Source organism: Lepidochelys kempii, chromosome 19, assembly GCF_965140265.1.
Source record: "Lepidochelys kempii isolate rLepKem1 chromosome 19, rLepKem1.hap2, whole genome shotgun sequence".
Classification (NCBI taxonomy): domain Eukaryota; kingdom Metazoa; phylum Chordata; order Testudines; family Cheloniidae; genus Lepidochelys; species Lepidochelys kempii.
This window is the reverse complement of record NC_133274.1, coordinates 3,909,341-3,925,909: the sequence shown is the minus strand read 5'-3', so window position 1 is coordinate 3,925,909 and position 16,569 is coordinate 3,909,341. Positions and strand designations below refer to the sequence as shown.

At 54.1% G+C, this 16,569-nt stretch overlaps 1 protein-coding gene across 1 annotated transcript; it reads right to left on the bottom strand.

Moving 5' to 3' along the window:
- Positions 1 to 1,249: 1,249 nt before the first annotated feature.
- On the bottom strand, positions 1,250 to 8,279 carry TMEM35B (transmembrane protein 35B). Its single transcript, XM_073317683.1, has 3 exons — positions 7,929 to 8,279; positions 4,554 to 4,734; positions 1,250 to 1,999 (listed from the first exon to the last, which is right to left on the bottom strand). The coding sequence occupies exons 1-3, from the start codon at positions 8,034 to 8,036 to the stop codon at positions 1,869 to 1,871; spliced, it is 420 nt and encodes a 139-aa protein (XP_073173784.1). The 5' UTR covers positions 8,037 to 8,279; the 3' UTR covers positions 1,250 to 1,868.
- Positions 8,280 to 16,569: the final 8,290 nt, after the last annotated feature.

The window sequence follows — 16,569 nt, the reverse complement described above, 5'->3', positions numbered from 1 at the left end:
GAGATGATGCAACACAAATAATGAAACCTGATCAAAGTCTCTTTCTAGAGAGGGTGATTATGGGTGAGGCTCATTCTGCCAAACAGCCCTCCCAGCTGGGAAAGAAGTGGGTAGTTCCAGTCAATTTTGAGTCAGTAACATCAGTCCCCACATTCGACAAAACACTGAGGCTGAAAGGAGAGGAGAGATAGAATAGCATAGATGGGGGGAAATACAGATTTTGTTGACGGTCGCAGGACACAGGGTGGTTGATCAATTATGAATGGATGCTTTGGGCTGGCAGGCCGGCCATGACAGCTGCTGTTCTGGGCCCTGGCTTGCCTCCCCAATTGGGGACATCACCTGGTTGGTCACAGCAGGTCCTTCTGCTTCATTGCGCTTCCTCAGAGCCGGCTGAGCTGTCTCCTCTTGCCCTGCGGTGCAGCCGATCCGAGGATAGGGTGAAAAACCAAGAGAGGAGAGCAGGATGATCATGGGGGATGGAAAGACACCCAGGGGCTGGGCAGACAGAGCAGGATTTCGCACGTAGCAGGCTGGGGTCCTTGCTGGTGCAGCACAGATGCTCAAGTGTCATCACTGGGGTATCAAGGTCTGAGCGTCGCAGTAAAAATCCTGCCCCGGCCACGGTGGTGGAAGTCCCTTCCTTTCTCCTCAAGCCTCTTTTAAGGGGCCCCAAAAGGGGCGATGGGTGGAATGGTCCCGCCTCTTGCTTTCTGCCTACCCGTTAGGCCTAATTTCCAAAGCACCAATTTTGGTCCATTAATTTCCCCTCCCCTCCTCCTCTTGTTTACCACTCATAATCTTAACCCAGTCCTTGGGGGCAAGCAGCAGACCCCCTCTGTTTACCTTAATTCAGTCTGTCTCCTTCGTACGTCTTTTCTTAAACAGTTCTACAGAACAGGCCCTTGGGACGATTCATGAACCTTCACCATCATTCTGGCCACAGCTACGCACTGGGGCTTTCCCCAGCTCTGACCTCTAGGGCTCTCTGCTGCTTCCCACCCGGTGTGAGTCAGAGCCCAGCCCCACTTCTAGGGGAAAGGGGGGGAGGGGTGTCACAGCTATTAGATGGCCCCTCCACAGGCAAGCTCCACCCAGCTGCCCCCTGGGGCGAGGATGGGGTTAGCACCCCCAGAACCTTTCCCATTCCTCAGCAGCGAGGATTGCACAGTCCATGGCAGCGACCCACCCATTTGCAGCCGCCGCTGGATGCTGAGGCCCAGACCGGGGGCAGAACAGGAGGCAGCCCCGCTGGAAATAGAGGTTTTATTTAAAAATCAGCGCTATGCGGCCCCCCGTACAGAGCGGAGTCGGCACCACCTCCCCCGCCGAGGTCCGGCCAGACAGCTCCATGGGGGCACTGGTGCCATGATACGATTCTTAGCGACAGAGCAAAATAGGCAGAGAGGTGAAGGGCTCGCTAGGCCACGGGAGTTTGACCCCCAGACTCCCCCCAGGTCACGCTGGAGGGTGACCCATTGTGGGAACTCACACAGCTGTTACCCATTTGGGGCACACTCCAGAGCTTCCCCCCCCATGAGGTCCCAGCACAATTCACCATGACCCAGCTCCAATTACCCTGCCCCACCTGGCTGCCTTCAAAGCCAGGGCAGAAAGAGAAACTTCCCAGCCTCTGTGCAGAGCTTCCAGCCAGGCAGCTGCTTCCCACGCTCTGCACACACCTGCAGCAGGTACCCCAGGCCCCCCGGATTAATCAGCCTGCTGGTCCCTCCCCAGGAGCTTTAGAGTTTGTACTGCGCATAAGCGGCCAGTTCATTGGCAGGAAGCCATGTCATTGCAACACTTTGTCGGGGGGAATGACATAATTTCCTGCCAATCCAGCACCCCCGCCCCCCATTTCATTCCAGTCACTCAAACTTGGACTTGGCCCTGCCCCCCCTTCCTCGTATGTTGAGCAGCAGCAGGAGACCCAGGCAGATCGTAGCCGGAGCGCACATGGAGAAGGGCTCCTTCAGCACCAGCAGGGTGTAGATGGCACCTGGGAAGAGAGAGAAAAAAACACGCTGGGGAAGTCAGGGGATGGACCAAGGAAAGGTCAGAGTCACTCCTTCACCAGCAGCCCAAAGCACCCAGGTCCAAAAGGGAGCCCCCTGGCCTTGAACCGCAGTCATTACACTTCAGAGTCAACAGACCTCATGAGATGGATGGGGGCAATTCACACCTCTAGGAGCTACGGTCTCAGGCACTCTGCAGTCTCAGGCAGGGTGCAACACCCTGACTCAGGTGCAGAGGGTTTTCTTTGGGGGATAATTTTTGAACTCCACAGATGCTGACCAGGCCCTGAGGTGCCAGGCCCAGCTCCAGTTTGGGCAGACCTCATGTTCCTCTGCCAGAGATTTCTCTCTCAGGGTCTCGGCATTAGCTGCCCGACAGCTAGCTTGGACTGTTCTCTGCACAAGCGCCGCTGGGGCGCCAAACAAACATGAGAGGGAAGCCACCGCAGCTCCCCCTGGAGAACCTCGGGGAAGCGGCCCCGGCTGCCTAAGGACAAGGATGCTGGGAGCAGGGGGTGGAAAGGGGACACGTTCCCAGGCTCAGCTCCCGCTCTGCCATTGTGGCTCCCTGGCCTTGCTCAGGGACTTGGCGGCAGCCAGCAACAGCAAACACCTGCGGCCAGCAGGTCCCGCCCCATCACCAACCACACAAGCCTCCACAGCATTTCTGGGAAGGTCCTTGGCTAGACTAGAGAGTGCGAGGAAACTGCTGCCGGCGCAGATAACGCTCCCCTTGGCAGTCCCCATGCTGTGCCCTGCTGCAGCCTAACAGCAGCTCAGCCGCTGCACAGCCAGTTTAACCAGCCCCTGGGGAATATCCCCAGCATGGGGCGGTGGAGGGGAACGACACGGACAGACACTGGGTGGGATGCTGCCTGCACAACGGCCCTGCTGGGCTCACCCTGCAGCCCCCAGGGTCATGCTGAGGAGGGGATGGGGGTTGTTATTCTGGGGCGGTGGAGCTGTCCAAATGGGGCGGTAAATTTAGAGCAGCCTCTGGGGATGCTCTAATTTATGCTGGAGGGGGCAGATCAGGTCCCAGCATCCCCAGAGGGGATGTAAAGCCCCCGTTGCCCCTCCCCACACCAGACCACACCCCTGTGAGCAACACAGCATGGAGTCAGAGTCAAAGGGATGCAAACATGACTCTAAAGTGCTTTCCACTCTCTCTTCCAATTAACCTTGCCACGGAGCTGGTCAAAACAGCAGCAGTAAATCCCCTGCACGGAGCCCTCAGTGCTGGCCACGGGGCTGAGCTAGATGGGGCCCGAGAGGAATCTAACGTCCATCGTCCTGTGACGGGACAGACGAGGCACCACCTGACCTGCACAGCCCCGGGCCTGGCAGACAGGGAGACGCTATTAACATGCTAGATTTGAACCTGATGCATGCCTGCTAGCCCCAGGAGCTTGCAGGGCTAGGTTACTTGAGGTCAGCTCTGTCATTGCAAGCCAAAGGTCCCCAGTTTAACATGTGCAGCTTCGTGATTTGAGCTGCCAGAGTGTGGTGTTTTGGCCTGTAACTGACAGGCCATTTGGGCACATGGTTATCAGCCAGCCCCCAGCTAGGTGAATCCTGCCAGGGACGGGAGATGGACATGGCAGCCTTTCACCCTGGAGAATAGCTTCCCTCTTCAGTTGTATTTCCAGCGAGCAAGGGTGCTTGCACTTGCCTTTAACCCTTAGGTTGCTGGCATGCTGCAAACTGCTGCCCACCTTTCATTGCAACACCCCCATTAACACCGACCCGTTCCAGAGACGCTCTGAGGAGACTTGGTGCGAGAGAGGAGGAGGCGGCTGCCGAGGATTTATACCCGTCAGGGGCTGGTGGGGCGGGGGGTGGCGCATTTAAATGACGGAACATAAAGAGCTCGTTTGGCTGAGCTTGGACAGTGATCATTAAGAGCCAGGGGAGGCTTGAGAGCTAGCCAACAGGTGTGAATAGGAGGGAGATGGAGGGTGGGGGTGGAGGAAGCAGAAAATCTAGGCTGAATATCAGGGCAGAAGGAATTGTTGGAAGTCCCAGTTCCTGCAACCAGACCAAGCCCCTGGGGAACTTCCCGCAGAAAGCAATCCACCTGCCGAGAGCAGAGACCTGACTGACCTTTTCTATCTCTGGCTCAGGACACTGGGTGTCTTTCAGCGGGTCATGTTAGTCACTCGTAGGCTCGGCCACCGCATAGGCATGTAACAGGGCTCAGGCGGGCAGAGCCTGCCATTCAAGGCGCCGTTGCCCCAGTGGCTGGGGATAGTGTGGGGACCCCGCACCCAGCCCCTGGGGAGCCACAGGGCATTGCCCACCAGAGACTGCTCCAAAGAGAATCCTAGCCCCTTACCCGGAGAGCTGGGGGCTGGGCTGGGAGCTCTGGAGGACGGGGTGGCATCACCGCAGAGGAGAAAATATCAATTTTGGGGCTCCTGCAACAAAAGCCAGGACCCCCTGGTGGGAGGGGAGGAGAGGGGGTAACTGGGCCGGGGAACTCTCAGTAACAAGCCCCGCTGGCCAGCTCCACCTAGGAGCCCAGCGGCCGACACCTACCGATCATGACAATGGTGAGCACGAAGTTGCTGATCTCCTGCAGAAGCTGCGGCCCAAAGGCCAGCAGCACCCCGGCCACCACCTCGATCCAGCCGACCACCTGCAGGTACTGCTCCGGCTCTGGCTTGTAGCCAAACTCCTTCAGGGGGAAGACGTCAGCAAACTGCACAAACTGGGACTTCTGGAACGGGGAAGGGAGCGTCAGTCAGCGGGTATGGGGCCGCAGCGGTTCCCTTCCCAGGGACAGGGCATTCGGGCCCACGGCACGGGCTCAGCCACAGTGCATGGTCCTTGGGAGAGAGAAGCTGGGCGGCCCCCTTCTACAGCCTGGAGCCCACAGGGGGCTAGGAAAGGAGCAGAGCACCCCTTGCTTTGAGGTATAGAAAGGCAGCTGGGTGGCTCCCAATTAAAGGGCCTGTCTGCAGTAGCACTAGATGCCCCCAAGGGCAGTCGACGGGGCAACGCGGGCGCAGCACTGCTGGAAATCAGGCCCTAGGCCTAGAAGGGACACATTATTTATTTGTAAAACACCAACAATCTGCCCTGCAGTGTAGTAAACTCTTACCCCACTCTTATCCCCCCTTCTGCCCACCCTCTGACCAGCACCTTCCCATCCCATAGGATCCCACTTTCCCCAACACCTCCGGCCAGGCTTTCTGAAGCACTCAGGGCCCAGCCAGGCTGTGAAACAGGCAGCCGGACCTTTCAATCCAACAGCAAATTCCACCCTGGGGCGGGGGCCCTCTGTGCCTGAAGAAGCTGGTCCCAGCCTAGCAGCCCTGCGCTTGGAACACCATGGTGCACGGCTCCAACCTGCATCTCCAGGCTGCTTTTGGACTAGCTCGAGGTTCCTTCTGTGGGGTGAGAGTGGGGGGTGCAGTTAAAAACCCTTCGCACAACCACTCTAGGGCATTTTAATTATACAGGTTCTTACAGTGCATTGAGTGGGGGCTTAGGCAGCCAGGATTCCTGGGTTCTCTCCCTAGCTCTGACACTAAATCAGTGGGACACTTGGGCAAATTACTTCCCCTGTGTATAAAAGGGGACCAATGATACTTCTCACCGTGGGTAGCTACATGCTTTTTCAATGGAAGGGGCTATATAAGGACTAAGAATTACTAAGAATTAATTACTTAATATAATTAATATAATTACTAAGAATTACTAACATTACCTGTTAGGTTGATCATTACCTGTTAGGTTCACTCCCTCTGGGGCACTTGGCCACTGTCGGTAGACAGGACACTGGGCTGGACGGACCTTTGGTCTGACCCAGTCTGGCCGTTCTTATGCAAGAAGTCAACACCAGTGCTGCCAGAGAGTATAGGTACTGCGACCCTGATAAATCATCATCAATGCTTCAGGTGAGATTACAGGTGGAATTTTTCAAGGTGGCAGAGAATGCCTTGCTGCTGAGATATGGACAGTTTATTTCCCTGCAGCTCTAGGTGACATTCCAGTGCTAAAACTCTCCTCTTATGAAGTGAGCTGTAGCTCACGAAAGCTCATGCTCAAATAAATTGGTTAGTCTCTAAGGGGTCACAAGTCCTCCTTTTCTTTTCTCCTCTTATGATAATATTGCCAGCTGGCAAAAACTGCCCCTTAGCCACAGAGAACTGGAAACCTCTGCTCTTTGCTCCTCTATTCCCTGTTGGCCTCAGCTTAAATCAAAGTTCATTTATGGTGTGTGCCATATCAGGGAAAGTTCATTGGCAGATTATTTAACTACTTCTTCTCTTGTCAGATTCTGCAAAGCCTCTTGGCAGGGCGCTCCGCAGCGATATTGGCAGTTCCTGAAAAATTGCCATCACAATCCCACACTACTAGCCACAGATATTAAGGGCTGCGAGCCAGATGCTGCATTCACCTGTACAGGTGTAAAACTAGTGTGACTCCGTGGAGATAGTCTTCATTGACACGGGTGGACCTGAGAGCAGAATCAGGCCCCCCCCATTTTCAAGTGCTCAGCACCCACATCTGGGGTCAGATTTTCCAAGCTCAGCACCCAACCTGCTGCTCTCTGGACAGTCCATGCTTAAGTGACTCTGGAAAGCGCTTACTCTCCCGATAACTGCACTGGTTGAGGCTCAACAACCCTTACGTGGAAAGTAACGTAGAATCAGTTTATCGTAGCCCCGGCACTTCCCAAGCTGTGGTTTATAACCAATCCTTGTGCCTACTGGGGGTGCTGAATGCGGTTGCCCTGCAGCCAGGGATGGCACTAGATTTTCCAGATTGCTCAGCATCCAACACGTAGTCCATACGCAGAGCTCCTCTGAAAATCTGCATGCCCATGCCGTGCCCAGTTCACATGGTTGGGGCTGAGATGTTTTGGAAAATCCAACCCCAGTGACAGAGATGAGAAATAGAACCCAGTTCGCCTGACCCCTCGCCACTGGACCACCCCACCTGAAGCCAGTAACAGCCCGTTCAGATGCCACCTCTGGCCTGAGGCCCCCACCAGTTGTGGGTTTGCAAATACGTCTTTTGTTTTCTTTTGTTTTTTGCTTTGCTTTCCCCTGCTGCTGTGAGAAAGCCACACAACCAACAGTGGGAAAACTTACTGACTGGACAAGGGAACAGGGCAAGTGACTACAGGCAAAATGCTGTTAGACAAACAAACAAACTTGCTGGAAGCAAAGATAATTTCTCCAGTCCCTGCCAGTTCTGCCGTCGTAGGGTTTAATGCGTACCTAGCGAAGGTAACCAGAGCCCAGTGTTAGGCCGTGAGGTTTAGATCTCTTTTGATACGTGTTTGTAAGATGTGCCAACTATTTCACTCTGTGGCCCTGATCCTACTCCAGCCCCTCGCACCCCGGGGTGCTGCCCCATGACTTGAGCTCTCCCACAACGCACAGCACCAACAACAATCTGGGGAAGAGCCCTTGGCCTGCATCTGCGATGCACTTTCATTTGCCTGGATTGTGGGGAACCGCCCCACAATCCAGGGGGTGCAGTGGGGTGCGGGGGGGTTTAAACGCACGGTGCCAGTGGGAAAGGTGGAAATACCCCCAGAGCCTCGCTTGTGGCGGGGGGAGGACTTGCCAGCCCGGCTGCCCAGAGTCCCAGCGAGAGCCAGGGAGCGGTCCAGGGGTCGGGGCTCGCCACCCGCGCCGCTTTGGACCGGGGTTAGACTCACGGGGAGCCGCTCGGAGGCTGCAGGGCCGGGCGAGCCCCGCTTGCCGAGCCCGCTTCCCGCCCAGGTAGGGAAACGAAACCGACCCCCTCGGCCCCAGCCCGAGCCCGACCTGCTGCTTGCAAGGACCTGGAACAAACAACACCCCGCCCCCGAGCCGAGCCCGAGCCCGAGCCGCGGCGGCTTTGCAAGGCGAGCCCCGATTCCCCGGCCGGAGCCGCTGCGAGCCCCGCACTCACCAGCTGCTGGTAGAGCTCGGCCGAGATCTGGTCCGTCAGCTTCACGGCCCCGGTGAGCAGGAAGAAGAGGCCGAGCAGCACCCGGATGGCGGGGAAGACGAGCGCCATGGCCCCGGGCTGGGCTGGGCTGGGCTCCGGCGGCTGCTCCCCGGCCAGGTCCCGGGGAAAGGCAGCGCGCGCGCGGCGGGTGAACGCGGGACCCGCCCCCGAGCTCGCCCCGCGCCGGCGAGGAGGCGGCAGCTGGTCCCTGGCGCTGCGGGCACGTCGCCCTCCCGGGGGCGGGGGGGGGCCGAGGTGTGGGGCCAAGCGCCGGCCTGCCGTACGCCTACGGCGTGTGTCTCTACCTGGCTGCGGGTGTGAAAACCTCACCCCCCTCGCCGGCGATTAAGCCAACCTCAGCTGGTAGAAGACTTCTAGCTACAGCCTGGGGGGGGGGGGATTTATTACACCAAAGGAAAAGCCTCTTCCATCACGGTAGCAAGTGTCTGCCCTCCAGCTGCGGGGCTTGTAGCTAGACATACCCTCGGATCGGCAACACTCAACATTAAAAAAGCAGGGGGCGGCCCCCCCTCCCAATGAGATTTTTAAAAAAAAATAATAAATGTTGGAAAGTACAAGATTTTCCCCCCCTCCCCTCCCCTTGGCTTCTGAGCCTTTCGGGTGCACTCTCATGTCGTGTTTTCAAGCTTTCCTCGGCAAGCATGAAGGCTAGAAACTTCCGTTTTTACACTGAGAAGTGGAGACTGTCGTGGAATCACCTGACTCCAGCAGCTGGAGCTTTAATCAATCAGGTATTGCAGATTTCATGGAAAAATCACAAGTGTTGGCAGCACTGCCCTGTTTTCCCAAGCCCACGTGCAGCGGAGTGTTTAGATCTTCATTCTGTTCGTAGCAGTATTTGTTTTGCCGTTGGCACCCAGGAGCCCCTGTCATGGACCAGAAGCCCCAGGGCAGGAGGTGCTGCACAGACACAAAGCAAAGAGCCAGATTAGACCCCTGCCCTAAAGCGTTCACAATCTAAAAACCAGTGCTGGGGTGGATGTGCAGCTGTTCTGCAATCATCACTGAAAACGGGGTCTGGATATTGGGGTATGCCTGTACAAACACATGGGTTTCGTTTGACAGGGGCTGGTAGGAAAAATAACCAGCAAGGGGGAGAACGCCTCAAGATAAGCCGCTTCTTGGCAAAAACGTGAAGATCTGACAGTGCCAGGTCAGGAAGAGGCGCAGGATCCCAGGAGACCTAAAGGATGCTGGCAGGCTTAACAAGAACCCCTGCCAAGAGTGGGGGTAGCTGTTTGGGGGAACCAGGCAGAGACATAGACACTCCCTGGGGTATCTGAAGACGCGAGGCCAGCCTGTGTTGTCTTCAGGGAATGGTGAGCTTGTAGATACTGTAAACACACATGTAGATTGTTTGTTGCTTCAGTCTCCTTTCTTTGCTCATATGCTTTGTTTCCACTGCTAAAATAAACAGTACTTTGGGGGTAAGAAGGCTGTCTGATCACTGCATGGCTCTGGGCATGGACGCCCGATGGGCAGAATGGCAGGTGCTCAAACCGAGCTGGGCCTGCAGCGTAAGGGCCGTTGATATCCAGGGTACAGTAGCCCAGAGTCTGGTGTCTGCCCCTGGGATAGGCAGAAGCAAAAGGCCTGATGCCTAAGGGGGTGCATTCAGGGAGACCAGGAAGGGGACACAGCTGCAGCTAGCCCTGCAACCCTGACAGTTACAGCGTACAAAAGCTTAGGCTTGGCCTACCCTAGCAACTTGTCAGTATAACTACGTCGCTCTGAGCGATGCAGTTATGCCAACCTCACTGCTGGTGTAGACGGCAGCACTACGTCAGAGGAGAGCTTCTCCCATCAACCCAGCTACCACCCTGCCTCTCGGGGAGGTGGATTACCCGTGCCGATGGGAGATGCCCTCCAAAGTATAATGGAACAGAATCCATTGGTACATGCTACGGCCGCGCCGCTTTAAGTATAGACAAGCCATCTCTGTCCTCATACGCTGATCCCCCGTCTCCTTTCCTACATGCTTTGGTAAGCAGTGAAAGAGTTAACAATGTGGACATTTATTGCATGGTCTTTGATGCATGGGGCACACCCTCTTCCTGTTGTGTAAATGCAGAAAGGCATCACTGCATCTGCTAATATGTGGGTCCATGTTTTCAAGGCAACCTGAACAGCTGGGAACTTCCATTTAAAAACAAATAAATAAACCTGTTCTGCTCTGCTCTGTTCAGTGATGATAACAGCTGTGTGCGTGTGTTCCCTCTGTGTGCTGCCCCAGCTCTGCAGATCGCTGACCCAGCAGGCCCCGAGAGAAGCCCCAATGACCACAGACTCTGATAAGGGACGAAGGCACCCGGCCAGGTTTATTGCCAAACGAAGCACAGTAATAGTTTCCTGCAGACTCTACAGGAAATACTAAGAAAAATGCACCCTGACAATGGACCGGCAGTCCATGGCGGGATTCTCCACTGCCCCCTAGGCTGGACAAAGACATCCCCTCAGGGGTGCAGTCTTATACACAGGTACAAATAAGTCACACATCACTCCTGATGCACTGAGGTACAACCCCTCTGCGTGTTAGGGTGCTGCCTGTCTCCTGGTACAGGTTGGTTTGAACAGACAACTCTATCCATCATGTTATCCTTTTGACCCTGTCTTTAGAATGGGCCAGCCAATTCCTCATTATCTCTGTGGAATGTGTTCGTAACAGGATGTTCTGGTGCCATCCTGGCACATGTATACATGCAATTAGCAGCCTTCTTGCCAACTTCTGTGAGCAGGGCCTGTCTCTGGCTAACAGCTTAACTTTGCTTTATGTTCGCAAAGTCTTGACCATCATTTTAGTTCAGGTCTCATACCAGGCCTCTGATACAAGGGTTTATGTTTCAGGGCCTGATCTTACTACACTGGGCTTCTGGAGACCGAGGAGGCAGATTCAGGGCATGCCCCTGGCCTTTACAGACTTCAAGGCTTCAGTGGGCGTAAGTAGAGTTAAACACGCGCGTAAGTCTTTGCAGTTCCTTTCCAGAGGCTAAAGCAATCTTTGCTCTCGTGCTGTATTTATTTGGGTCAAACCAGAGTCAGGTTTCTGCATGGATATTTTTTGCCAGCGGTCCTTCCTTTGAAGAGTTTAGCACGTGGGACCGGGGAATAGAATGGAACAAACACAGCCCAGTTCTGGCTGTCGTATTTTCCCTCCCTGACCCCTCAGATGTTGGAGAGCTGGTCACAGGGCACCAGCACACTAGTCTGCAGCACACCAAGCTATTCTGGATTGCAAACTAATCAATAACTGGAAATACAGCAGAGACAAGGGCAGAACTCAAGTGGGGTTTTCTGTGAAAGCCTTTTTAAAAATCCTTTCTGAGTAATAGATTCCTGCATCAGGCTACCTCGTTCCCTTCTTCCAGGGTGGGATTTTGTGTTCTTAATACCTTGCACATCACTGCATGAAACATAAATCAGGTCTCCCAGGACTCTTGTTAAAGCAGGAAAGGGCAGAAGAGCATAAGCCAGCCTGAGGAAATCATTTTACTTCAGCTGAAAAAGAATCTGCTTGTGTTTAAATAGAGAAGAGGTTTCACCCCAATCTTTTCATGTGTTCTGGAAACTCCCGGTAATCTTGATCCAAATTCTCTTGCTGGGACTGCTTAGTGTGCAAAACAGAGGCCTGGTTTTAATTTTTAAAATGCTCCAAGAACCATTTAATTCCCCCTCATCCAAGAACATAAGATGCCTGTTTCAAGTGCCATAAGGATCAAATACCTTGCTGCTGCAACACCCCTAGTCTGGGTGGGGTTATGCTCAGCCTGAATGCTCACCCCCCAGGCATTTAAAAACAGAGATGACAGAAAGGATAACCTCCTACGTTGTGATTTACCCCAACAGCTTTACATTCCAGCACATCTAAAGATGCTCTGTGCATACCCCACCTCTTCTTGGGAGCTGAGAGCCTGCTTTTCAAAACAGCTGAGTGTGCTCAGTGCACATGGACTTCGGGCTGTGCTCTGAAAATCAGGGCTTCAGCCTCTCTCTATCAGCGGTCAGGATGAGACCTTCACAGGGGCAGATTATTCTACACCTGTCTGGGGGGAGGGAGCAGTTCTTCTACCTTCCTCTAAGGCACATGGTGTTGGCCACTCTCAGACAGGACACTGGGCTAGGTCGACCATGGGTCTGAGCCAGCCTGGGAATTTATAGGTTACCACACCCCTGTAAATCCACTGACTTCAGCAGCATGAGATCAGAAATGTGCCAATAGGGATCGGGTGTTGCACTGAGCAATCAACGCTGGAGTGACGCTGACATGTGGGGTTCTGGACCATTACTGGAGGGTTCCGGGGTATTGTTTCCTAACACTTCTTTCAGCAACTTTTGATTGCCGTTTACAAGTATTGCTGAATCAAACCTCGCAGCGGGTCAGTGTTATCCCCATTTTAGAGAAACCGAGACGCAGAGAGGTTAAGGGACTTGCCCAAAGACACACAGCGGTGGGGCTAGGGATACAACCCAGGAATCCTTCCCTCTGTCCTGAACACCCTAGAAAAAAGGATCTCACAAGATGGTTCCCCTCCCCGCCACCCTCATCATTAGATTTATAAGGGAACAGAATCCATTGTTATATGCTAGGGATGCCAAACTGCTATACAGCAGAACCACACCTGAGACTGTATTGCTAGTTTCTTTAAGGCCAGACACTAATAATTCCCAGTGAACTAATTCACTTCTCATCTTGCAAGCTCAATGAGCTCAGCTTACTGTCCACATCTTCACTCAGCGATTCACAGTCTGTGTTGTCTTCCCCTCTGGGTACATAGACATGGAGCTCTGCTCTGGATTTTCTGATCTGGGGCAGCAAAGGCAGATCCCTCCAGGCCAATGGCAGGCAGGTGAGCCCACACACCAGCAAACTCTGCGCTGTAGCACCAGGAAAGGGTTTCAATGCTGCTGGCTGCATATTCCTCTGGGCCACTGCTCCTGCTGGGACGTTGTTCCCATTAGGCTTCGACTTGCTGGGAGATGTTTTGACAGCTGGTCGGATGGGACTGGAGAAGTGCACATAGGCCTGTTGCTTCCTTGGCCCTCGATGGGTTCCTGTCCTCTCCCTCAGGTTGGAAATGCCACCATCTTGTGCTCTGCTACCTGTGGCGTGACTTAGCCCTGGAGGAGGTCTTAGGAAGGGTAACTTGCTGTTCTCTAGGAGGCCTTGCAGAGTGGAGCGTTCACTTTTGGTAAGAAAAGCTTTGCGCCTGCTTTAAAGACAAGACCAGGGGTTAGCTCAGGGAGCAGGCACAGGAGAGCAAGAGTTCAAACCCCAAACTGAAGACCCGATTCAACACCCGTTGAAGTCCTTTGAAAGACTCTGTCAGGGCCCAGCTGCCTGCCACTTTGGAAGACTGGAGCCCACTTTCCCTTCGCCCTCTCTGCAAAGTCTGGAGCTGCAAACCCCTTTTCCCTCTCTGCTGCTGGCACTTGGGTGAGCAGGTCAGGGATGGCTCCCACTCCGGGGCTGGCTCTGTGCTGGCGTGGGGTTCTTCCCACATCACCACCACCTTTTAAATGTCAGGGTCTTTGCATGAGCTGCCTTCAGCAGGGGCCAGGTTCCAGCCGCTGCTGCACCTCTCCGAAATGCTCTGCCCAGCAAGAGAAGCACAAGGGAGAAGTCGGGAGCTGCTATCCGGCTTCTGACACAACAAGGTGACTTATAGAGCTCAGGTCAGTATTGTTATAGGCACAAAGAGGTGAAATGACACAGCAGGTCAGTGGGAAAGCTGGGCATGGAACCCAGGTGTCCTGACCCCCCAGTATGGCATGATGTCCCCTGCCTCATATGGATACACAAACAGCCCCTGTTCAGGAAATGGAAATCTAGGCAAATTATTGCTCCTGTTGGGGGGAGGGGGGAAGGATGTAACTGGGGTTGTTGGATCTTAAAATACAGGCAATACTTTGCTCTGCTATTGCAGCACGTTTGCAGGGCTGCGCTGGGGTCCATGCCAGAATCTGAGCCAGGGAATTACTGGACAAGAATTTCTTCTTTACAATCCCAGGACAGGAAGGGGCAACAGCAAAGGCTGCCGGGAACGGTCTCTTGGGAGGGGTTATTTCCATTTCCTGCAAGACACATCCATCTGGTCTCCTTGGAGTCCTCGTAGTGGGCGAAGTGCAGCCCTGGGGGTGAGTTCACTGCCTGCACCAGATTTAAAGGGCTCCCAGCCGTTCTGAGAGTGGGTCTCAGACAGCAGTGGCATGGAGCCAAACGCAGGTTGGTGGCAGAACAAGAACCCATGGTGACTACACTGCTTGCATCCACGAAGGGGACATGCCAAGTACTTGTCCAGCTGAGATTTGGGACACCAGATCCCCAAGTCTGAGAACTGGTGATTTTGAGCAGTGGTTTCTCAAGCTCTTCCATCCCGTCCCTGGGGGTACAATGCAGTGTAGTCTGGGGAACCTCTAGTACAGCAATTCTCAAACCTTCAGCAACTCAAGGACCCCCATTTTGATTTAAAAATTTTGGGGACCCCCAAGACACCCCGCTCAGCCCCAGGCCCTGCCCCCACCTCACCCCTTCCCCCAAGGCCCCACTCCAACCCCACCTCTTCTTGCCCCCAGCTCACTCCATCCCCCCTCCCTCCGTCGCTCGCTCTCCCCCACCCTCATTCACTTTCACCAGGCTAGGAGAAGAGTGTGGGGGTGCAGGTTCTGGGAGTTTTACTGCAGGAGGGGGTGAGGCCTCGGGGAGGGAGTTTGGGTGCAGGCAGGGGTGCGGGATGTGGGCTCCGGGCTGGGGAGGGGATTTTGGGTGCTGGCTCCAGGAGGGGGCTCTGGGCTGGGATGGAGGAGAGGGTGAGAAGTGTGGGCTCCGGCTGGGCGGTGCTTACCTTGGGCAGCTCCTGAAAGCAACTGGCACATCTCTCTGGCAGCGGCTCCTAGGCAGGGGAGCCAGGGGTTCTCGGCCAACAGGATCTGCGTGGTTGGAAGGGGGCCAGCATGCAGAGATCCCCCTGCCCCTCCCGCCTCTGGGACTGCAGGGACGTGCCAGCCACTTCCAGGAGCAGTGCGGGGCCAGGGCAGGCAGGAAGCCTGCCTTAGCCCCGCTGCATTACTAGAGGGAGAGGAGTTGATCCGCGGGGCCCTTGTAGCACCCTCAGGGTTCCACAGACCCCCGTTTGAGAAACACTGCTCTAGTACAGTATATAGCCATAAGGGGGGTGGGGGTGCGTGAGCCCTAGGGAGCTCTCTGTGACACCCTGAGGCTAACAGCCCATTGCTTTGGACACCCTTGACATAGGCCAGAGCAGGAGTTTGTTACAGGCAAGCTGGGCTTTGTTACAAGCAGGTTAATTCATTCACCTGCATAAAAGGATAATAAAAGCATGTTGGAGTACAAAGAAAATTCATTCCATTAAAAGCTTTTGGGGTGAAGGGGGCAGGGGTGACATTTACAGTCTCCAGTCTTGACTCCCTTTAAAATAGGAAAGATGTAATGGCTTCACCCATACGGCTGGAGTTATTGGCCACACAGCCTTAGAGAGCAGGATGGCTGCTTGCAGGGAGACACGCGGGGTATTATTCCATGTGGATTGCAGAAATACTGTGTCCTGCCGCAAGGGGCAGCACTGTATTCGAACTCAGCTAATTCTTACCCCCCCCATGGCCTTATTCCCCCCCTTTCCCATCTACCTCAACCGCTACTCCTCTCTTCCAAGCACTAAGCCCCATCCCACTTCTTTGCAGCTACTCATGGCTCTGTCCCTCTTGCCACCCTTCTGCATGCTTTCCCCACTCCCACCCCCAGACATCTTTCCCAGCACTACCTGCTCCTCTAGCTGTTTGAGCAGATTTTCTTGTGCTCTTGGCAGTTCCACTCCCACCTCACTGCATCCTGCCTCCACAATTCGTAGTCCCATTTCTGATCCCCACACATTAAAAATGGCCATTGGGGTCAGACCAATGGTCCACTGAGCCCAATATCTTGTGATTTTTGTCCAACCTGCTCTTAAAAATCTCTAATGACGGAGATTCTACAACCTCCCTGGGCAATTTATTCCAGTGCCTACAGGAAGTTTTTCCTATTGTCCAACCTCAACTGCCTTTGCTGCAATTTAAGCCCATTGCTTCTTGCCCTAGCCTCAGAGGTTAATGAGAACAATTTTTCTCCCTCCTCCTTGTAACCACCTTTTATGTACTTGAGAACTGTTATATCCCTCCCTCTTCTCCTCTCCAGATTAAACAAACCCAATTTTTTCCAATCTTCCCTCATAGGTCATGTTTTCTAGACCTTTAGTCATTTGTGTTGCTCTTCTCTGGACTTTCTCCAATCTGTCCACATCCTTCCTGAAATGCGGCACCCAGACCTAGACACAATACTCCAGTTGAAGCCTAATCACCGCAGAGTAGAGCAGAAGAAGTAATGCTCATGTCTTGTTTACAACACTCCTGCTAATACATCCGAGAATGTTTGCTTATTTTTTGCTAATGTTACACTTAACTCATTTAGTTTGTGATCCACTATGACCCACAGATCCCCTTCCACAGTACTCCTGCCTAGGCAGTCATTTCCCGGTGTGCATGCACAACTGTTTCTTCCTAAGTGGAGTATTTTGCATTTGTCCTTAGTGAA

What these genes read in the sequence shown, in the direction of transcription:
- TMEM35B (XM_073317683.1), bottom strand. Translation starts at nt 8,036, where the DNA reads ATGGCGCTCGTCTTCCCCGCCATCCGGGTGCTGCTCGGCCTCTTCTTC. An exon ending in CCGAGCTCTACCAGCAGCTG is followed by an intron (nt 4,735 to 7,928) that starts GTGAGTGCGGGG and finishes TCCCCGTTCCAG; the next exon opens with AAGTCCCAGTTTGTGCAGTT. An exon ending in GCTCACCATTGTCATGATCG is followed by an intron (nt 2,000 to 4,553) that starts GTAGGTGTCGGC and finishes CTCTCTTCCCAG; the next exon opens with GTGCCATCTACACCCTGCTG.